The sequence below is a fragment of the Perognathus longimembris genome, chromosome 23, assembly GCF_023159225.1.
Source record: "Perognathus longimembris pacificus isolate PPM17 chromosome 23, ASM2315922v1, whole genome shotgun sequence".
NCBI classification, from domain to species: Eukaryota; Metazoa; Chordata; class Mammalia; order Rodentia; family Heteromyidae; genus Perognathus; species Perognathus longimembris.
The window spans coordinates 6,990,758-7,013,838 of record NC_063183.1 but is presented as its reverse complement, the minus strand read 5'-3'; the positions used below and the strand labels follow the sequence as shown (position 1 = coordinate 7,013,838).

Genomic DNA, 23,081 nt, shown 5'->3' with positions numbered 1-23,081 from the left:
AAGGGAGAGCCTTCCGCCCTTCTTCCCAGCTTCTGCAGTCCCCAGCCCGGTGGGGGGGACGCGGCTCGGGGACCGAGGTGGTCCTCGACAGGTGCACGCGCCAGCACCTGTCTCCCCGTCCTCCCAGGCCGGTCCCCCCCGGCCGGTCCTCCCCTGGCTCGCCCCTCAGCGCCCTCCTTCCACCGCCCACCCCGCCCCGGGCCGGCCAGCCTCGGAGGCGGCTCCCGCATCTCCATCCCCGCATCAACCTCTCCATCCCCGCGCCGCCCTCCCCCGCCCCCTCCGGGGCTCTCCAGGCCCCTCCCCGCGCCCCCCCTCCCCGGACTACAACCCCCAGGCGCCCCCGGCCCCGGCGGGCGCTGCGCATGCCCCTGCCCCCGCCCCCTCCCCGCCCCCCGCCCCCCTCCCCCCTCCCTCCGCCCCCCTCCCCCGCGCTCCGGCGCCCGCATCCCTCCATCCAGCCCTGTGCCGCAGCCGCATCGCCACCGCAGCCCAGGCAGAGCCCGGCGGCCCAGGCCCCTGCCCCTGCCCGGCCCTCGGCCCCCCGCCGCCCCGGCTGAGCCTCCGCGGCGGCCCCCCCGGCGCCCCCCCGGCGCCCCCAGACCCCCGGCCCCGGCCCCGCGGTGGGAGGCAGCGAGCGGCCGCCGAGGCAGGAGGAGAGCGAGCAGCAGCAGCAGGAGGAGGAGCCGTCGCAGGATGAAGGATCGGACCCAGGAGCTGCGGAGTGTGAGTCTGGGGATGGAGGGGGGGGGCGGGACCCCGATATTGGGGGGAGCGCGTGGGGACAGGGTGACGGCGATGACGCTGGGACAGAGGGGCGAGGGCTGAAGCGAGGCGGGGAGCCCCGGGCACCCCGAAGATCCCCAGGCATCCGATGTCTCCGGTGAACCCGCATTTTGGGGACCGAGACTGGAAGGGGTTGGAGGCCATTAAGGCACAAGGGGGCGGGGGAGGCTTTAGGGCCTGGACACCTCGGGTCCCCAGGAAAGCCCTGGGGTCTAACCTGGGGATGAGAAGAGGGAATGTCAAGGGAGAATGGGGGTACCACCACCCCCGGAGCAGATTTGAAGCATGGTGGGCCAGGCAGGCTAAGGAGCCCAGAGGGACCCCGATTTGGGGAGGCTATGGTGGAAGGACACAGGTTGAGAGGGGAGGCCAACACCTGGCCGTGTGTGTGTGTGTGTGTGTGTGTGTGTGTCCTGCAAGGAGGGGGCACCTCGAAGCCGGGGAGGGAAGCGACTGACTCAGGAGACTGCCTAGGGCCAGGGTCTGAGTGGAGGTGACCCCCATAGATGGGAGAGGGAAGGACAGTCCACGTTCCAGGCCACGGAGGGGGTTGTGTGGCTCCACCGCCATGGCTGCAGGGAAGTGGGACAGCGGGGCCAGGCCCAGGTCTGAGGCCTGAAGAGGCCCAGCTCCAGGACTGGGTCAAGCAGGGGGTTATGTCTGGGTGTCTGGGGAAGAGGAGCCCCGAGGCTGCCAAGGAAGCTACTCTGTTGAGGGGCTAGAGAAGGGGGCAGGGCGAGCGTGGTTTCAGGCACTGGAGCATTTGGAGAAATGACCTGGGGGTGCCCAAGGAGGCAGAGGTGGCAGCCTGCTGTCTGCTGGTGGCCCTTGGGGTTATGTTAATGGGACTGGCCTTGTCCAGTGGTCACTGGGACTTGGTGCAGCGATTGGACCTGGGGCCTCTGGGTTGTCACTCACCAGGTGCTGCTGTGTTTGACAGATGAGGAAACTGAGGTTCAGAGGAGGGGAAGGGACTTCCCCAAGGTCATCAAGAAAGCCTGTATGGGGGGTAGGTCTGGCAGGAATCTGGGTGGCCCGTCTGCCAAGCTGACATGGAACTCTGCTTCTTTGGCCTTTGGCTCAGAAATCTTGATACTGGGGCAAAGAGCTCTGTCTTTGAAAACCCCCTCCCCCATCTAGGGACAGGGACCCCCCCCCCCCCCAGTGGGTCTTAGAAGCAAGTGACTGCTGTTTCTGGAGAGAGACAGGTTGGCAGGTGGTAAGAGGAGGGGCTAGCAATTCAGGGAGGGACTTGGAAGGTTTATTTATTTATTTTTATTATTAAACTTTCACTGCATTTTTCTCATGACAAGAATGGCAGTCGTTCATGCTCAGAGTGTTTAATTCATATTAAATCATTTTGATCCTCAAATCTACCTTATAAATTGAATACTAGTGTGCTTCTGTCTTATAAACAAGGGAATAAGGGAACAGAGGCCCAGAGAGGTTAAGTAACTTAAAGTCACAGAGCTTGAAAAAGATAGGATTTGAACTCTGCCCCGCTCGCTGTAACATCCACCCCCTTCCATCACCATTCACTTTGCAAAGCCAGTAACAACTGTGATCTCATTCGAACCCCACCAACCTCCTGGTTTAACCAGGCAGGCAGACGGCCTATCTTATTTTGTAGTAGGGGAAACCGAGGCCCAGAGGGATTAAATAACTTATCCAAGGTCACACAGCTAGCAAGGGAGGAAATCTGATTGGACCTTAGACACTCCCCCTGCCCCCCCATACCTTGCAGCCAAAACCATTTTATGACTTTGAGATTCCCAGAGAAATGGCAAGTGGGGTAGGCTGGCTGGTGGTGGGATTGTGGTATAATTAGAGAGGGAGGGGGAGGGCGCTGTGTGCGTGGGAGTCAGGGCTCCCCTGCTCAGAGGTGAGGAAACCTGATGGCTGGGGCAGCCAGGTGGGGGAGGCAGTGTGTGTGTGGGGGGGGGGGTGCCAGATAAGTGCTGATGGCTTTGCTCTTAGTCATGGCTCAAGAAAACTGGATTTGGGAGGGGGCGGACCTGGTAGAAAGGAGCTGCAGGCTTGTCAGATGCCTGGAGTGTGAGGGTCTCCCCACCAGAGGTGGTAGGAGGTAGGAGAGGCTGGGTGGGGCAGGGGTGTGGGGAGGAACAGGTGGGGGGTGGGGGGTGTCTCTGAGATCCTGGGAGGGACAGTGTGGGAGAGCTGTCAACTCTGGGGCTTGATTATCTTTCCAGCAACGTTAGGGCTCTTCAGCTCTGCTTATCATCAAGTGGTTCCGGGCACAGGTGGGAGGCAAACTAGGGTTAAATCCTAACTTGCCGTACTTCCTATGTGACCTTGGGTAAATTGCTGGTAAATTGTCTAGTCCTCCTGTGTGTTTTGTTGTTTGTGTGTTGTAGTGCTAGGATTTGAACCCAGGGCCTGGTGCGTGCTAGGCAGCTATTCTGACCACTGAACCATCTCCCTTGCCCCTCGATTTCTTCCTCTGTGAGCTGAGAGTAATAACAGATTCTAAGGATTCAAAGTTGTTTCAGGGGCTGGGAATGTGGCTTAGTAGTAGAGTTCTTGCCTAGCATGCAATGCCCTGGGTTCAATTCCTCAATACCTCATAAACAGAAAAGGCCAGAAGTGGTGCTGTGGCTCAAATGGTAGAGCACTAGCCTTCAGCACAGAGAGGCTCAGAGATAGAGCCCAGGCCTTGAGTTCAAGGCCCAGGACTGGCAAGAAAAGAGAGAGAGAGGGAGGGAGGGAGGGAGGAAGGGAGGGAGGATGGAAGGAAGGAAGGAAGGAAGGAAGGAAAGTAGTTTCTGTGCTGGGTGTTGGTGGCTCACACCTGTAACCCTAGATACTCAGGAGATTGAGATTTGAGGATCACAGTACCAAGCCAGCCTGGGCAGAAAATCCTCATGAGATTCTTATTTCTAATTAACCATTCAAAAATCAGAAGTGCACTGTAGCTCAAGTGGTAGAGCACTAGCCTTGGGCACAAATAGGTTCAGGGACTGTGCCCAGGCCCTATGTTCAAGCCCCAGGAGTGGGAAAAAAAAGTTTCTAGCCAGGGTCTGGTGGCTCACGCCTGTATTCCTATATTCCTAGATATTCCAGTAGGCTGAGATATGAAGATCTAGATTCCAAGGCAGAAATAGCACAATGAACCAGAAAAAAAGCCTAAAGTAGAGATGTGTCTCAAGTAGTAGAGTATCAGCCTTGAGCAGAAAAAGCTAAGGGACAGTACCCAGGCCCTGAATTAAAAACCCACTTTTACCATCACACAAAAATATAAAATAAATTAAATGAAAGTAGTTTTAGTTTCCGTGTATAAAGTGCTATGTGGTTCCTTGGTAGTCCCATGGATGACTCGTATGTATCTCCTGGGCATCACCTAAAGACCCCTGAGAGGGGCAGGGCAGAACCCTTAGTTTATTTTGGAGTTCATCGCAGGTTACAGAAAAGTGTTGACTTACCCAAGGTTACACAGCTTTCCACAGCAGGGCTGGTGTCAACCAGATTTTCTGTCTCTGTCTCACCAACATCTTTGGTTCATCCCTGGGAGGTGCTGGGGCTGGCCCAGGACCTGGAGGCTGAGGTGAGGACAGGGAGGGTCCTCAACTGTCCCAGGATCCAAGGAGGGAGGCAGAGGGGAGCAGAGGGGTGAGGAGAGCAACAGGAAGGACGTTATAGGGACATCGAGTAGAAGGGCATGAGAGGGGGAGCTGGAGCCTAGAAAGAGACAAAAGAGAGGGAGACCTACTCTGTGGGAGGCTGGGACTCACTGAACAGAATGACCCAGAGTACAAGCACAGGTAGCAATCAGGAGACCCCTTCAATGAATTTACTTCTGCCATGTCCACTGGACTTCTTCTGACACCCCCCCCACACACACACTTTTTGGCCAGCCCTGGGGCTTGAACTCAGGGCTTGGACACTGTCTCTGAGCTTCTTTTTGCTCAAGGCTAACACTCTATCACTTGAGCCACAGTACCACTTCCGGCTCTTTCTGTGTATGTGGTACTGAAGAATCGAACCCAGGACTTCATGCATGCCAGGCAAGCACTCTACCACTGAGCCCCATTCCTAGTCCTCTGCTTAAGTTTTTTTTTTGCTCTTGCTATCCCTCTGTCTTGAATTCAGTTTTCCCACATTGGAGCCCAGCATTCAGCTCAAATGTCACCTCCTTAGAAAGTCTGTCCCTGCCCATCCTGTATAAACTGTCCCTACACCTGTTCTGGTTAGTCGTCTCTTCCCTCTTCCCTTCCTCCTGCTATTCTGCATGGTCAGAAATTACCTTGTTCCCCCTCCTTCCCCATCTGTCTCCCACAGCGGATTTTTGGCATGTTCCTGCAGCACCCAGAGTGAACTTGGCACAAATCACACTTGTTTGTTAGCTGAGTGAATAAGTCCAGGAGAAGAAGAGAAGAGGAGGCAGGAATGGTGGAGGAGAGAGGCCTGAGGACAGGGGCTAGGCTGGACCATGGGAGGGAAAGGGAAGAGAGGCCCAGGCCGGGGAGGCAGATGGACAGAGAGGGAGGGGCAGGGGCAGAGAGGCTCCTGCGTCCTGATCAGACAACGACATGTGTGCCCTTGAGGGGTGTGGGTGAGCCGCGTGTGCTAGCATGCGTGGGCACGTGTGTTTACACACACACACATACACATCTCGCGTGCGCGCTCTCTCTGTTGTGCGTGCGCTCTCTGTTGTGCGCATGCTCTGTCTGACTTTCTGCCACTTGCTTCCAGTCTCTGTTTCTGTCACCTCTCACTGCCATCTGTTTCTTGGTCACTGGCTTGGCGGCCCACGCTGACCCCCTCCCCCATGCATTTATGTATCTGCCTTGTCTCCTCCACCTGCACATGCACATGTGTGCACACACACGCGCACACACACACAGGCACTCAGACGAAGGCCTCTGGTGTCTGTAATCTGGAAAGCCTGGGCTCTAAGAGGCCTGAGGAGGCAAGAGGGAAGCTAGCGAGGGTGTCTTCCATTGCCATGGAGGTTCTAGAATGTGCTCAAGAGCCTGCATAGTCTCTTTCTTCCAGGGCTGGGAATATGGCCTAGTGGTAAAGTGCTCACCTCATATACATGAAAGCCCTGGGTTTGATTCCTCAACACCACAGATATAGAAAAAAGCCAGAAGTGGTGCTGTGGCTCAGTAGTAGAGTGCTAGCCTTGAGTAAAAAGAAGCCAGGGACAATGCTCAGGCCCTGAGTCCAAGCCCCAGGACTGGCCAAAAAAAAAAAGATGGAAGTGGAGGTATGGCTCAAGTGGTAGCCAAATGAGTGCACAGGTCCCTGAGTTCAAGTCTCAGGACTGATGAAAAAGAAAGGAAATGTGAAGTCCTGGCAGTGTGGCATACAATTGTAATAACTAGTCTGGGAGAAGGATAAGAACTGTGCTCTCTTCTCCAGTCTGCATGTAAAGAGGCTAAGACTGGACCTCCCATTTGTAACCCAGGGCCAGTAGAAAAGGGAACAACTTGCTGAGCATTGGTGCCTCACCCGGTCACTCTATCTACTCAGAAGGCTGAGATCTGAGGATTGCAGTTCAAAGCCTGCCCAGGCAAGAAAATCCATGAGACTCCCATCTCCAATAAACCACCAGAAAACTGGAAGTGGAGCTGTGGCTCAAAGTGGTAGAGTGCTAGCCTTGAGCACAAAAGCTCAGCATCAGTGCCCAGGCCAAGTTCAAACCTCACAACTGAGAGAGAGGGAGAGAGAGGGAAGGGGGGGGGAGAAGGAAGGAAGGGAGGGAGGGAAGGAGGGAGGGAGGGAGGGAGGGAGGGAGGGAGGGAGGGAGGGAGGGAGGGAGGGAGGGAGGAAATAGGAATAACTTGAGTGTCTTTTCCTACGTTGCCTCTGGTGCCCGCAGCCTGAGACTGGTATGACTTCTAGAATTGGAGACTCTGCCTGCTATTCCACACATCCACCTCGGAGCAATGTGACTCTTGCGGAACACTCGAAGATTCTCCTCTCACAGCCCAGAGCCCAGGGAGCATTGAGATTTGCCTAGAGGCCCACAGGAGATCTCTTGCAGCCTGGAAAGCCTGGCTTCCTGTCTGGGCACTTCCTGAAAGTCTGGGTCTTTCTTCCTAACTTCCTGCCCTGATCACAGGAGCTCAGATACACTTAGGATAAAACAGAATAGGCTCTGAGTTCAGATTCTGCCTCTACTCCTCTTGCTACACATCCTTACACAGGTGGTCCAGTTGTATCTGAGCCTGTCTTCTTATCTGTAACAAAGTAGCAAGAGGCAACAGCCAGCCATCACCAAGTGGTATTCTCTTTACTGTACTATTAGGCATTTTTTCTGTCTTGTTTCATGGCCTCCTCCTGACCACCAGGTGGGGTAGCCACACATGGTACAAAGGCTCAGAGGAGAGAGGTCACTTGGTCTTCTAGCTGCTCCCTAGGGGCAAATTCTTCAGCCTGTCTCTATCTCAGTTTCCCCATCTCTAAAAAGGCACTCAAATAATATTTACCCCAAGACACAGCTGTAATCTCAGCACTCAGGAGGCTGAGACAGGATGGAGGGTTTTTTTGTTTGTTTGTTTTTTTGTGAGGCTTGAGGCTTGAACTCAAGGCCTTAGCTTTGTCCCTGACCCTCTCTGTGCTCAAGACTAGCACTCTACCATTTGAACCACAGCACCACTTCTGTCTTTTTCTGTTTATATGGTGCTGAGCAACCCAACGCAGGGCTTCATGCATGCTAGACAAACACTCTACCACTAGGCCACATTCCCAGGCCAGGATGGAGGGTTTTGTTTTTGTTTTTGTGTCCCAATACTGGAACTTGAACTCCAGGCCTAAATGCTATCCCTTTGCTCTTTCACTTCAGGCTGCTGCTCTAGCACTTGAGCCACCGTCTCCATGTCTGGCTTTTTTTTTGCTGGCTAATTGAAGAAGAATAAGAGTCTCATAGACTTTCCTGCCTGAGCTGGTTTTGAACTGTGATCCTCAGCTCTCAACCTCCTGAGTAGCTGGGATGAAAGGTGTGAGCCACCGGTGCCTGGTTTAAGACAAGAGGATCTTGAGTTTGAGGGTAGTCTAGTGTACATAGTGAGACTCCATCTCAATAAACCAAAACACACACACACACACACACACACACACACACACACACACACAGAGGCAACGAGTGCACAGAGCAGCAGTTCATTGTCTAAATGTCTGTCATAACTGAAATTATGTTGGCCAACGGGCCTTACAGAGTTTCAATGAAGACTAAGGAGAAAACAAGAGTGTCAGACTTGTGTGAAAAGAACTAACAAATGAAAAAGTTTGCTAGGTGCTGGTGGTTCACACCTGTCATCCTATCTCCTCAGGAGGCTGAGATCTGAGGATCTTGGTTCAGAGCCAGTCCGGGCAGGAAAGTTCCTGAAACATTTATCTCCAATGAACCACCAGAAAACCAGAAGTGGTGCTGTATGTCAAAGTGATAGAGTACTAGCCTTGAGCAAAAAGAGCTCAGGGACAGTGCCTGGGCCCTGAGTTCAAGCCCTACAACCAACCAATAAAGAAAAGTGTTTGCTAGGTTTTCTGGGCACAGAAGCCTTCCCCAGAAAAGACTTGGGCAAGAAGAGCAGGCCTGAGGAAGGAAGGAACAGACTCTGGGAGGAGACAGCTGGATCGGGAGGTGGGGGCTGGGTATCCAGAGTCCCAGCCTTGTTCAGGCTGCTCACTTTCCTCCGATCCCTCATCAATGAAAGGGGGACATGACTGTTTGTTTAGCTCTCCTCCCTGGGCTGAGCTGAGGATCAGAAAGGATTATAAATGTGTTTATAAACGTGGAGGATTATTAGCTCTCCATTCTCTTTGTAATGATACCAGGGAAATTGGACTTGGGCCTTTCTATCTATCTTCCTTCCTCGCTCAAGGACAAGTAGCCTGGAGACTCCAGAAAGAAGCTCCAGGAAAAACAGGAGGGAATGACTTTAGACCTCCAGGAGGACTTCCTAAAGCTGATGTGGGAAAGAAACAGAGAAGTTCCCAAGCACCTGGACCAGTGAGGGACTCCTGGCCCACAGGAGAGTGGGCCAAGGGGGTGAAGGCTCAGAAGGGGCCAGGGGTCTTCAGGGCAGCTTGGTGTTTGGGGACTGAGAATTGAGCATCTGTGGTGGGAAGTTAGCTGGTCCCCACAAATAAGTCCTGCACTCTAGAGCCTCTTTGGGCCAAGTGAGGCCTCTTTGGGATGTTTCTGAGTTGAATAGGGACCCCCAAGACACTCACCTGTGCCACCAGCTGTGATCAAGAAGCAAGAGGCCTTGGGCACCAGGGACTCACACCTGTAATCCTAGCTACTCAGGAGGCTGAGATCTGAGGATCACGGTTCAAAGCCAGCCTGGGCAGCAAAGTCCATTAGAATCATCTTCAGTTAACCAATAGAAAACTGGAAGTGGCGCTGTGGCTCAGGTGGTAGAGTGCTAGCCTTGAGCACAAAGAGGCTCAGGGACAGCAACCAGGCCCTGAGTTCAAGCCCCAGGAGCCAGATGTTTGGTAGTGCTTCACCCCGAGGCTGTATCCAGACTCCCCAGAGTTCCCCTTGAGCAGGGCATGGCCAAGAGGCTGAGTGGCTTCCGGAGTATGGAGAAGAATGGCTTTTCTATGGTCTTTGCAGTTCTTCCTGGTTTTGAGGGGCTTTGTTGATCCCAGGCACTCTCTGCTATCCGGATTGCATGCAGGTCCCATTTGACACTGTCTAGGTTCGATCTGAGCTGTCTGAGGTCTGTCTAGCCTGGTCTAGTGCACTCTGAGCCTGTCTGGTTTCAGCGCAGGCCTGTCTGCAATCTCCTTGGGCCTTGTTGGGACTTCGATGTAAATCTCCATGGGCGATGCCCCAGGCAGATGCCTTTTGACATCCTGAGTTGATTTTATTCATTCAGGCTCTTGTGGCTAGATTCTGTCTGAACCTAGCCAGATTCTTTCTGGGAACTGGGATTCATTCTTGTTTCCATTTCCACTGGGGCCCATTAGAGCTCCAGATGTAATTAAGGATGATGGGCTCCAACGTTGCCCTCACACCTCTGTCCCAAGAAGAAAAAGAGCATGGGGTTAGGATGGGAGGAGCCCTGTCCCCTGCATCTTCCGGTCAGCTCTGAGTGGACATCCCTCAGAGTCCCTGCTCTGTCCCTGTGAGTGCGTTACACATCGGCGTGTCCACGTGTCAGCTTGCAGCTCTGCTGTGGGTCTGTGTGCAGCGAACCTCAGCGTGGCAGTGTGTCTCCGTGTGGGTGTCAAGGACTATTTCTGTGCGCCTGTGTGTCAGTGCTTCTGTCTGTGGCCCCGGTCTGTCTGTTGGTGGCGGTGGCGGTGTGGGTGGGTAAATCCCTTTGTGTCTGTGAGCCCCGGGGGTGGAGGGCTGAGCAGCTGCCGGCTGCAACTGGAAAACCCAGGCAAGCAGGAGTGGGTGGGTGTGCTGTTGGAAGGCACTGGGTGAAAGCGATTGAATCCACGATTCAATACATGAGAAGAGTTGGATGAGAAAAGGGAGTGAGGGTGGGTGGCAGGAGGAAGGCGCCGGAGCGGAGGGATGGGGTGCTGTCTGCTTCACTCACCCACCCTCCTGGTGCCCTGCCATGGGCGGTGAAGTGACTTTGCATAGGAGATGTGGCTGCTCAGGTGGGGGTGGGGGGTGGAGGGGAAAACAAGGAGACCTGGGCAGGGATTGTTGAGGAATAACAGGAAATTGCAGGCTCCAGAGACACGAGTGGATTCCTTCTTGGAGCCCAGAACCAATTATTGAAAGACTGACATTTAGCTGATTGTTAAAATATTGAAATACATCCATCCTGATTGGTCAATAGCAGCTGCCCTGAATACCATCCCCTTCCAGAGAATCTGTACCCATAAATAAGGCCACAGTCCCCCTTCCTCCCCCCTCCCCCGACAAGGGTGCCTCTGCCTAATTCCTTTTAAGGATAAACTAAAGCGTATGGATCCCAGGCCCTGAGTTCAAGCTCCAGTACTGCCAAAAAGGAAAATAATGATACTCAGCATTCATTCAGAATGTTGGTGCCCTCACAGCATCCCCTTGTTTGGGCCTTCCTTCCTTCCTTCCTTCCTTCCTTCCTTCCTTCCTTCCTTCCTTCCTTCCTTCCTTCCTTCCTTCCTTCCTTCCTTCCTTTCTCTCTCTTTCCTTGATTGGTTGTAGGGCTTGAACTCAGGGCCCGGGCACTGTCCATGAGCTTTTTTGCTCCAGGCCAGTGCTCTACCACTACAGCATCACTTCTGGTTTTTGGATGGTTAATTGGAGACAAGAGTCTCACAGGATGGGCTGGGAATATGGCCTAGTGGCAAAAGTGTTTGCCTCATATACATGAAGCCCTGGGTTCGAGTCCCCAGCACTACATATATAGAAAACGACCAGAGGTGGTGGTGTGGCTCAAGTGGTAGAGTGTTAGTCTTGAGCAAAAAGAAGCCAGGGACAGTGCTCAGGCCGAGTCCAAGGCCCAGGACTGGCAAAAAAAAAAAAAAGAGTCTCACAGGAACTTTCCTGCTAGGGCTGGCTTTGAACCATGATCCTCAGATGTCAGCTTCCTGAGTCGCTAGGATGACAGGCATGAACCACCAGCATCCAGCGTTTGGCTCTTTCATGACGTCTCTTTTCTGAGTCTGAGCTGGGAGGACCTGTGGATGGGTGCCAGGGAGAAGGCGAGAGCCCCAGCCTCAGGGACCAGGGGAGAGATTGCTCATGGCTTCCGCTTTCCTTTGCCTTGCAGGCAAAAGACAGCGATGATGAGGAGGAGGTGGTCCACGTGGACCGAGACCACTTTATGGATGAGTTCTTTGAACAGGTAATGAGCCCCCAGTGTCCCCACACCCGGAACCTGGCCCATTTTTTTTTCATTCCCTGTCTCCCCTTCTCCTGCACCTTTGGCCTTTCCTCACCTTTCTGGGCCTGGCCCATTTCCCTGAGCCCTGGAGACTCCCTGGATCTCCTGAGCGGGCCCCAGCACTTGGCGGGGTGTCATGGGCGTTCCGTCCCAGGTGGAGGAGATTCGAGGCTGCATTGAGAAGCTGTCCGAGGATGTAGAGCAGGTGAAAAAACAACATAGCGCCATCCTGGCTGCCCCCAACCCAGACGAGAGTGAGTGTTGCTTTGGGGTGTTGAGCGTGGGGGTGGCTGGGGTCCCTCGCACACTTCTCACTCGGCCTCCCCGGCCCCCCCTTAGAGACCAAGCAGGAGCTGGAGGACCTCACCGCCGACATCAAGAAGACGGCCAACAAGGTCCGGTCCAAATTGAAAGGTGAGGAGCGCCATTCTGAGCTAGGAGGGAAAACCCCTCTGGGAGCCAGAGCCAGATTCTTAAACAGTGAGGAGGTGCAAACTCCAGACTGGCTGCTGCTGCGTGTGTGTGTGTGTGTGTGTGTGTGTGTGTGTGTGTGTGTGCGTGCGCGTGCACCATCACTGGGGCTGAAACTCAAGGCCTCGCACTCTTGCTTGGCTTTTGCATCCACAGCTAGTACTCTACCACTTGAGCCAAGCCTCCAGTTCTGGCTTTTTGCTGGTTAATTAGGGATAAGAGCCTTGAGGATTTCTCTACCCAGACTGGCTCCAAATCTCACTTCTTAGCTCTCAGCCTCTTGAGTAGTTAGGATTAGAGCCATGAGCCAATGGCACCTGGCTGCCTTTTTTTTTTTTTTTTCCTTGTAGCACTGGGGAGGGAACCCAGGGACTTGTGTACATTAGAGCAACTCTCTACCACTGAGCTACACCCTAGCCCTTAGGTTTTAGAAATAAGATCTCACTGTGTAGTTCATGCTAATCTAGAACTCACAATCCTCTTGCCTGGATTTGAGTGCTGGGATTACAGGCATGTACCACGATACCCTGCTCCAAATCCAGATCTTTTGTTATTGTTGTTCCAGTCCTCGGTCTTGAACTCAGGGCTTGGGTGGAGCTTTTTCCACTCAAGGGTGGCACTCTATCACTTGAGCCACAGCTCTACTTCTGTTTTTTTTTTTTTTTTTTTTCCTTTTGCTAGTTAATTGGAGAGGAGAGTCTCAAAGATCTTCCTGCCTGGGCTGGCCTGTGTAGCTAGGATTACAGGCATGAGCTACCTGTACCCAGCTTGGTTCAAATTCCTTAGGGAATGATATGCCAGAGACATGAAGAAAAGGAAGTTTTGCATCTGAGTGCTATTGGGTCCATCAGGGAGAAGGTCCATCAGGAAAATAAGGCTTTGCTTGTGAAAAATAAGGCTTTGCTTTTGAAAAATAAGTCCTTATTTGTCCTGACACTCCCGCCCCCCACCCCCCAGCACGGATGGGCTCAGCAAATGCTTGATCCTGCATCAGTACTGTCAGCTCAGGCCAGATTGGACTATGTGGCTGACATCAGAGGCTGGCACATTTTCAGGAGGGCCTTGCCAAGTGCTCATGTATTCACTCTAATTTAAGGACTTGGGCGCTGGTAATAACCACCTTCCCTCAAAGCATTGTGGGCCAGGAACCTCCTCATGTGCTGGTACCCTGGGAATAGCGGTGTTACCGGGAGGCTAATTTGTGCACCGATCATAATTCAGCATCTGGAACCTTTGCCAAGCACCTACGGTGTGTGAAGCCCATCACTAAGCTTTGGGGACTGGAGCTTGACATGGTGCTTGGCCCCTGAGAGCAGTGACCTTGGGCTAGAGAGACAAGGACAAAAGCTGAATGTCCTCCCACATTCCCAGGGAGGCTGACTTGTAACAACAAGCCCCTTGCACTCAAAGTGAGTGTGCGAAATGGAAACGCTCTGACCTAGGACCACATGAAGTGCAGAACCCAGCAGAGCAAACCCAGCCTCCACTAGCAGCTCACGCCAGACAAGCCCCTGCCCTCAGCTTGCTCATCTGTAGAGAAAGAGGAATGGAAGCAATTTCAAACTGTTTTTTCTTTCCTTCTTTTCCTTTTCTTTCTTTCTTTCTTTTTTTTTTTTTTGTCAGTTCTGGGACTTGAACTGAGGGCCTCTGTTCTGTCCCTGACTTCTTTAGTCCAAGGCTAGCACTCTACCACTATGAGCCACAGCTTCACTTCGGTTTTCTTGGTGGTTAATTGGAAATAAGAGATTCATGGACTTTTCTGCCCAGGCTGGCTTTGAACTGCAATCCTCAGATCTCAGTCTCCTGATTAGTTAGGATTATAGGCATGAGCCACCAGCACCCAGCTCCTATTTCCTTTCCTTTCCCTTTCCCTTTTTGAGGCTGGATCTCACTATGTAACTCAAGCTGGCCTGGAACTCTAAAGCCTCCAGTCTCAGCCTTCTAAATGCCAGGCTTACAGATGCAGACTTGCACCTCCAAGCCTGGTGATACTGGCTTTTGTTAACTCTTTTGTTGTTGGTAGTGGTGGTAGTCATGGGACTTGAATTCAGGGCTTGGGCGCTGTTCCTGAGCTTTTTTTGCTCAAGGCCAGCATTCTACCACTTTGAGCCACAGCACCACTTCCAGCTTTCTATAGTTAATTGGAGATAAGTCTCATGGGCTTTCCTGCCCAGGCTGGCTTTGATCTCAACCTTCTGGGTAGCTAGGATTCTAGGTGTGAGGCACCAGTGCCCAGCTTGTTGTTCTGTGTATGTGTGTGCACACACACCTGTACTGCATCTTGAACTCAGGACTTAGATGTTGTCTCTTAGCTTTTTCACTCAAGGCTGGCACCCTACCAATTGAACTACAGCTTCACTTTCAGGTTTTTCTTTTTCTGCCAGTCCAGGGGATTGAACTCAGTCAGGGCCCGGGCTCTGTCCCTGAGCTTTTTTGCTCTAGGCTAATGCTCTACCACTTGAACCACAGCTCCACTTCCAGTTTTTGGTAGTTCTTTGGAGATAAGAGTCTCACAGACTTTGCTGCCCAGGTTGGCTTCAAACCTTGATCCTCAAATCTCAGCTTCCTGAAAAGCTAGGATTATAGACATAAGTCACCAGTACCCAGCCTGTATGCTTTTTTGACAGTAAAATCTTTTTCCTTTTTTAGTTTTTTTTCTTACTAAGCAATTCCCAGACCCAAAATTATATATATAATATATATTATGTGTAATATATATATATATATATATATTTTTATTTTTATTTATTTTTATTTTTTTGCCAGTCCTGGGGCTTAGACTCAGGGCCTGGGCACTGTCCCTGGCTTCTTTTTGCTCAAGGCTAGCACTCTGCCACTTGAGCCACAATGCCACTTCTGGCCATTTTCTATATATGTGGTGCTGGGGAATCGAACCCAGGGCTTCATGTATACGAGGCAAGCACTTGCCAGTAGGCTATATTCCCAGCCCCAAAATTACATTTTTTTAAGGTGTCAGGTTACTCTGACTGAATAGGGACCAGAAGTCCTTACCTGCCTGGCCTCTCTTCTCTCCCTGCAGCAGCCCCTCGGGTTCCTTCTCAGAAGTGAGGTTCCTGTTGGCACACAGTTTAAAAATCCCGAGGCTCAGTAGTTTCTTTGGGCTTGATTAGCTCTGAGCTTGAACACTTTCTAGCAGATACAGAGGATATCTCTGTGATCCAGGATCATTGTGATCAAGGAGCTCTGTGATCCACGTGTTACAAGTAAACCCAGAAAGAACACAAGAAAAGTGACAGTGGTTTAAGAAGCGGATTGTTTCGGCCACGCATGGTGGTGCATGCCTGTAATCCCAGTACTCGGGAGGCTGGGGCAGGAAGATCACAAGCCCAAAACCAGTCTGGGCTACAGAGCAAGACCCTGTTTCAAGTCTCACCAAAAAAAAGTTTAAAAATAAAAAAAACAAGGTGGACACCAGTGGCTTACACCTATAATTTTACTCAGGAGGTTGAAATCTGAGGATCTCGGTTCAAGGCCAGCCTGGTCAGAAAAGTCTAACAGTTTCCATCTCCAATTCACTAGCAAAAAAAAAAAAGAAAAAGAAAAAAGCCAGATTGGAGGTACAGTTCAAGTGGCAGAGTACCAGTCCTGAGTGTAAAGGTCCAAAGAGTGAAGCTCTGAGTTCAAGCCCTAGTAAAAATAAATAGTAAATAAATATAAAAAATAAAAATAAAGTCAGCTGCTAGTGGCTTATGCCTGTCATCCTAGCTACATAGGAGGCTGAGATCTGAGGATTACCATTCCAGGCAAATAAATGTTCAAGATATTTATCTCAAATTAACCAACAAAAAGCTGTAAGTGGAGGCATACTTTAAGTGGTTGAGTGAAAAAGCTGTCAGAACAGGAGGCCCTGAGTTCAAGCCCCAGTACTAGCACATAAAAAATAAATTAGGGGGCTGGGAATATGGCCTAGTGGCAGGAGGACTTACCTCATATACATGAAACCCTGGGTTCGATTCCTTAGCACCATATAGAAAAGGCCAGAAGAGCCACTGAGCAAAAAGAAGCCAGGGACAGTGCTGAGGCCCTGAGTTCAAGTGCCAGAACTGGCACAAAAAAAAAGACTTAAAAAATAAAAATAAATGAGGGCTAAGAATGTGGCTTAGTGGTAGAGAGCTTGCCTAGCATGCATGAAGCCCTGGGTTTGATTCCTCAGCACCACATAAACAGAAAAAGCCAGAAGTGGCGTTGTGGCTCAAGAAGTATAATGCTAGCCTTGAGCAAAAGGAAACCAGGGACAGTGCTCAGGCCCTGAGTCCCCAAGCCCCAGGAGTGGCAAAAAAATAATTAATTAATTAGCTGGGTGCCAGTGGTTCATGCCTGTAATCCTAGCTACTCAGGAGGCTGAGATCTGAGGATCTTAGTTTAAAGCCAGCCTAGGCAGGAAAGTCCATGAGATTCTTATCTCCGATTAACCACCAGAAAACCAGAAGTGCTTAAAGTGGTAGAGTCCTAGCCTTGAGCACAAAAGCTCAGAGACAGTGTCCAGGTACTGAGTCCAAGCCCCATGACTGACCTAAGTAAGTAAGTAAGTAAATAAATAAATAAATATAGCTGGCCATTTAGACTTCAGAAAAAGAAAGACCAGCTGGGCACCAGAAGCTGACACTTGTAATCCTAGTTTTTTAGGAGGCTGAGCTCTGAGGGTCCTGGTTTGAAGCCAGCTTAGGGCAGACTACTCTGAGAGGCTCCTATCCCAGTTAACCACTAAAAAACCAGAAGTGGAACTGTGGCTCAAATGGTAGAGTGCCAGAAAGAAATAGACTTTGGTTCTCTTCCAGTTGGTGGCATGGTCTTGACTTTGAATTATTTCGCCCATTTGAGTCTCAGTTTCTAGTCTGAAACAGGAGGTGATACCATGGAATTCCCAGAACTGTGGTGAAAAGTCAGTGAAACAACATTGTAGACTCCTCCCTCCATACTTGGCCCAGCTCCAAGTCTGAAACAGGGCCACAGCCAGGCCAGCACATTTTGAGTGTTCCTGCTTAGGTGTTCCTGTGCTTTTCCCACATCCCCAGGGCCAGGGCTGTCAGCCAGTATCTAAAGGTGCCTGCTTTTGCAGGCAGGGGGAGTCTTGGGGTACAGTTCAGCCTCTTACCTCCCTATAGCAGCTGCCAGCAGCACAGAGGAGCCATGTTCTCAGGAATGGCCTGGAGGCCCTTAGAATGAGCAGGCGAGGTGATTCATCTCTGCAGCATTTTCTGATCTTACTCTAGTGGATCGTCCCTCAAGCTCTTTTTCAGGATCTGAATGGTAGTAGTAGGTGTGCATGATCCAGACGCAGGCATCCTCCTTCATCGTTTTCCTTTTCCAGGACACTTTTTTTTTTTTTTTTTTTTTTTTTTGCCAGTCCTGGGGCTTAGACTCAGGGCCTGGGCACTGTCCCTGGCTTCTTTTTGCTCAAGGCTAGCACTCTGCCACTTGAGCCACAGCGCCACTTCTGGCCATTTTCTGTATATGTGGTGCTGGGGAATTGAACCCAGGGCTTCATGTATACGAGGCAAGCACTCTTGCCACTAGGCCATATCCCCAGCCCTCCAGGACATTTTTTGAAAATATGAACTCACAGGACAAGGGACAGCCTTGCAGGGCAGGAGAGCAGTTTTCTGCTGAGGTAGCCATGTGATCTCCACACATGTCTTCAAGTTGAGGGTAGCCATAGTTTGGCCTTAAAAAAAATAGTTGCTGGGAGCTGGTGACTCACATCTATAATCCTAACTACTAAGGAGGCTGTGATCTGAGGATCAGGGTTCAAAGCCAGCCCAAGCAGAAAAGTCCAAGAGACGCTTATCTCCAGTTAACCAACCAAAGGCCAGAAGTGAAGCTGTGGCTCAAAGTGGTAGAGCACAGCCTTGAGTGAAAAAGCTAAAGGGACAATGCCCAGGCTCTGAGTTCAGACAACAACAAAAAGGTCCTTCTCTGTCCCCCTCCCTCCAGTAGTACATGCTACTCAGGAGAAAGAGATAGAAGGACTATGATCTGGGCCTACGCCATAGAAAACGAGAGATACTATCTGAAAAAAAAAAGGGTCAAGGGCTTGAGAGTGTTAAGTGCTTGCTAGGATGAGGTCCACAGCTGAAACCTCAATACCTCAATGCCCTCCACCTCCACTCCCAAATCTTACAGGGTAGGTTTCTGCCCCTATTGGGTGGATTTCTGCCCCTATGCAGTTGAAAGTTAGTGGCACATTCCAAGGGACAATCTTTCCGGTAAAAGGCACATCTCAGGATTGGCTAATCAGGTGACCGCAGAGCATCCTCCCTTCCTGCTTGCCAGGGACTCTGGCCTGGCCTTCACCCTGTAGGCCCAGCCCTGCCATGCTCATGGCATCTCTTCCCAGGCCTGGAGCCTGTTTCTGGGTGTCGGCCCTTCCTGTGCCCCAGATCCCCGACCCCACCTGCCCCAGGTCCTCCCGCCAGTCACTGCACCCTTTGTCCCACAGCGATCGAGCAGAGCATTGAACAGGAAGAGGGGCTGAACCGTTCCTCTGCGGACCTGCGCATCCGCAAGACCCAGGTAGGAGGCATAGAAGGCTGGGCTGGGCCCGGAGCACTGCGGGGGGCGGGGCCGCACCAGTGGGCGGGGCTTGGACGGGGGCGTGGCCAGGACGCGGGGCGGGGCCTGGCTGTACCTGGGGGACCCAGCAGGTGCAGGTGTGGAGTGAGCTGGACTTGTGGGAGTAAATTAAGTGCGCATCATCTCTGCCACCTGCCCACCGTGTCCCCATGTCTGTCCACCCCCACCCCAGCACTCAACACTCTCCCGGAAGTTCGTGGAGGTAATGACCGAGTATAATGCGACTCAGTCCAAGTACCGAGACCGCTGCAAGGACCGGATCCAGCGGCAGCTGGAGATCAGTGCGTATACCCCCGGTCTCCCCACATTCCCCGGGGCTTCCCAGGGAGCGCCTGGCCTGAAGCCGGGTGGGAGAGTGGGCTCCCAGGCCCTGCCCCACCCCGCCATCGCCGGCTCGCTGGTGGGCCCAGCACCTGAGCCGGGAGCCCCTTCTCCCCACAGCCGGCAGGACCACCACCAATGAAGAGCTGGAGGACATGCTGGAGAGCGGGAAGCTGGCCATCTTCACGGACGACGTGAGCCCTCCCCCGGGTGGGGTGGGGCTGGCCTGGGGGACTTCCTCAAGTTCGAGCTGACCCCAGGTCCTAGGTCTGATGGAATAGCCAGCTGTGGCAGCTGGGACCAGCAAGTGGGGAATTCCACAGGGACAGAGCAGGAAAGGCCCCCCTTCAAAACAGCAGGGTGACCTTGAGAGCAGGGTGTGTCCTAAGCCCTTTGGGTATTATTTTACACTTATCTACACGCTCCTTGGGCCCTCTGCACAACTCTGAAGGAGCTCATTTCACAGGTGTGGAAAACAAGGCCTCCGCAGGAGACATAGCCTGCCAAGGATTGTGCATCTAGGGTAGTTTCAGAGTCAGAAGTCTGTGCTGGTGGCTCACCCCTGTCATCCTAGCTACTCAAGGGTCTTCATTCATTTGCAGCCTGTGTAGATGTCTGCAAGAGTCCATTTTCAGTTAATCAGAACAAGTCAGGCTTGAGGTGCGCCTCTAGAGGGCCTGCTAATGTTCCCCACCCAAGCATTCATCATATGACTCATTTGTCTACATTTTAAATATATTTTTAAAAAATCTTGGTTTGGGGGCAGGGAATATGGCCTAGTGGCAAGAGTGCTTGCCTTGTATACATGAAGCCCTGGGTTTGGTTCCCCAGCACTACATATATAGAAAATGGGGGCTGGGGATATGGCCTAGTGGCAAGAGTGCTTGCCTCGTATACATGAGGCCCTGGGTTCGATTCCCCAGCACCACATATATAGAAAATGGCCAGAAGTGGCGCTGTGGCTCAAGTGGCAGAGTGCTAGCCTTGAGCAAGAAGAAGCCAGGGACAGTGCTCAGGCCCTGAGTCTAAGCCCCAGGACTGGCCAAAAAAAAAAAAAAACCAAAGAAAATGGACAGAAGTGACATTGTGGCTCAAGTGGCAGAGTGCTAGCCTTGAGCAAAAAGAAGACAGGGACAGTGCTCAGGCCCTGAGTTGAAGGCCCAGGATTGGCAAAAAAAAAAAAAAAAATTGGTTTTGCTTATGAATTGCACACTGCCTGGCCTTGATTCTTTTCTATGTGAATGGCTGGTTCTTTCCTAAACCTAAGTTCCTTCTCCCTGTGGACCGCCCTGGGCAGTTCAGTTCTGTGTTTGTTTTTGCTTCTCAGGGTTCAGAGGTTCTGATCAATGTTTCTAGACCAGGTTTAAATCTACAGTGTGAAGTGTGAGGCCAAACAGTAGTGGATCAGACTTACAAGCTTAGCTATTCAGGTTCTGAGATCTGAAGATCCAGGTTCAAAGACAGTCTGGGCAGAATAGTCCACGAGACTCGATCTCCAGTTAACTAGCAAAAGCCAGAAATAGAGGTGTGTTTCAAGTGGTAGAGCATCAGCCTTGAACTGACATCAAGTTTAAGTCCTAGTGCTAGCACCAAAGGAAAAAAAGTACTGTGATTGTTTAATAAGTCTCAGTAAATTGCTATTTGAATAATTGATCTGTGTTGAATTAACTTTGGTCAAATTCATCTCTGAGGAGAGGCATCTTCCACCCTCAAATAGCTCTCTCCAAGCTGTCTATATATAAAATGATAGGGAGCTGGACACAGGGACACCAGTGACTCATCCCTGTAATCCTAACTCCTCAGGAGGCTGAGGATCACAGTTCAAAGCCAGCCTGGGCAGGGAAGTTTGTGAAACAGGTATCTCCAACTAACCACCAAAAAGTCAGAAGTATATGGCTCAAGTGATAGAGCACTAGCTTTGAACACAGAAACTTAGGGATAGCATCTAGGCCCTGAGTTCAAGCTCCAGGACTACCCTCCCCCCCCCCCCCCCCCGCCAAAAAAAGTAAAAAAATAAAAGAACGAAAAGGAGATTGGTGAGATCCTCAGAAGGTCACTTCAGTGGACTAGAGCCCAGCCCATTGGCCCAATGTTAGAATGATGAGCAAAGTAAAGGTGTGAAGCCTGGGATAATGGCATAATGGGGTAATTAGCAAAGGAGTGAATGGCCTGGCTCAGGCCCGGAGTCTATGAGTCTGAGGGGATCGGACTGTGAGTTGAATGATTATTATCTCCTGCCTCATCTCATGCAAGCTCTGGGCCACTTGTGGGCCTTCTCTTCTGAGTCTCCTTGTCTGCTTGCTACATTCCACCTGCAGTGTGTGTGTGTGTGTGTATGTGTGTGTGTGGTCATTCCATCTACCTCTCTGCTCATCTGTTTTTCCAAAGTTTCCCTGGGTGTGTGCTAGCAGAAGTCCCAGGGCAGACAGGGTAGCCAGCTCCCAACAAGTTTCATTTCCTGTAATTTAGCAGAGTTCTCTTTAGTACCTTTTTGGGTGGCCAGGCTCTGTTCCATCTGAAATACACATGTTCACTCCTGTGATTTTTTTCATGATAGCACTTGAGATGGACCCTGCTAAGAGCTCGAATTTTCTAGAGGTGGGGTCAACAGAGGCCTAGAGCGGTTCAGAATTTTGCCGAAGGTGACAGCTAGGAAAGGAGACCATGATTTGAATCCAGACACTCTGACGGCTGAAGTCATTGCCCTTTCTCTCTCCTTTCATCATCCTAGATCAAAATGGACTCCCAGATGACAAAGCAGGCCCTAAATGAGATCGAGACCAGACACAATGAGATTATCAAACTGGAAACCAGCATCCGCGAGCTGCACGACATGTTTGTGGACATGGCGATGCTCGTGGAAAGCCAGGTTTGTGGGTTCTGCCATTCCCTTGGGGAGGACCCCCCCCCACACACACACAGGCTGCCAGGTCTAGGCCTCACATGCTGCTGTCTACAGGGAGAGATGATTGATCGCATTGAGTACAACGTGGAACATTCCGTGGACTATGTAGAGCGAGCTGTGTCTGACACCAAGAAAGCCGTGAAATATCAGAGCAAGGCCCGGAGGGTGAGCAGGGTGTTCTTGTGGCTGCTGGGGGATGGGGGCCAGCCAGGAGGCGGGGGAGGGGCTGGGCTCAGGCCAGGCCTGTGGTGGTGATAGTTGGGAGCAGGCCTTATCTCTGCCTCTGACCTGTTTTTCTCTGTTTTCCCTCCCTTCTTTTTTTTTTCTTACACCCTGAACCCTTATCTCTCCCTCTCACTGTCTGTTGATCTGTTGGTTTGTCTCTCCTTTTCTTTCTATCACTCTGTCTCTGTCCCTCTCTCTTGCCTCTCTCTACCTGCAGAAGAAAATCATGATCATCATTTGCTGTGTGGTGCTGGGGGTGGTCTTGGCGTCATCCATTGGGGGGACGCTGGGCTTGTAGTCCCCCTGCCCTTCTCTCTCCCATATCCTCCCCCCCCACACACACATCGGGAGCAATACCCCCATCACCTTCCTACTCCATCCCCCTGCTCCAAGCTCTCCCTGAAAACAGACCCAGGCAGCCCCACCCCCCTCCACCCCCAAGGCAAACCTCCCCTGCCATGGACCGCCCCGCCCCCACCCCGCACGTAGATAGCAGCAGGCGTGATCACACATGCACACCAACATGCATGCCGCCGGCACATGCTTGAGACGTGTGGACACCCCAGCGTGTGTGTACATGTGTAGATGTGTGTAACCCCCCTTCCCCCCAAGTCACCTCTCTTGCCCACCCCCTACCTCCAGTCTGTGTGGTTTGAGTTTCACTCTCCACCTGGGTTGTTGTGTAGACTGGCCAAGTTGAACCATGCAGCCTACCATGCCCCACCGTGTGTGTGTGTGTGTGTGTGTGTGTGTGTGTGTGCTCCAAGTGTTGACAGGATCCCCCTCCCACTGGATTGCACATTGGCTTTGTGTGGGCACAGATGTCTGTTATTTCTCTGTTACCTAAGTACAGCTGTGTGAGCACGTGTGTGCGCATGCGCACATGGCTAGGGGCATTCTATATAGTGAAACACATACTCACAGATACATTTATCTAGAACATGCCGAGTCCAGGATGGTTTCTTCAGGTTGATTTG

General features: G+C 51.8%; 1 protein-coding gene across 2 annotated transcripts; it reads left to right on the top strand.

Moving 5' to 3' along the window:
- The first annotated feature begins 449 nt into the window (after positions 1-449).
- Positions 450-22,504, top strand: Stx1b (syntaxin 1B). 2 transcript variants are annotated; one of them, XM_048331835.1, is made up of 10 exons: positions 450-726; positions 11,475-11,549; positions 11,743-11,842; positions 11,928-12,002; positions 18,520-18,593; positions 18,826-18,934; positions 19,095-19,168; positions 21,706-21,843; positions 21,934-22,044; positions 22,322-22,504. In XM_048331835.1, exons 1-10 carry the CDS (start codon positions 697-699, stop codon positions 22,400-22,402), a joined length of 867 nt encoding a protein of 288 aa, XP_048187792.1. In that variant the 5' UTR covers positions 450-696; the 3' UTR covers positions 22,403-22,504. The 2 variants fall into 2 exon arrangements, with proteins under 2 accessions (XP_048187792.1, XP_048187791.1); XM_048331834.1 differs by having other exon boundaries at positions 21,934-22,365.
- The last annotated feature ends 577 nt before the right edge of the window (positions 22,505-23,081 follow it).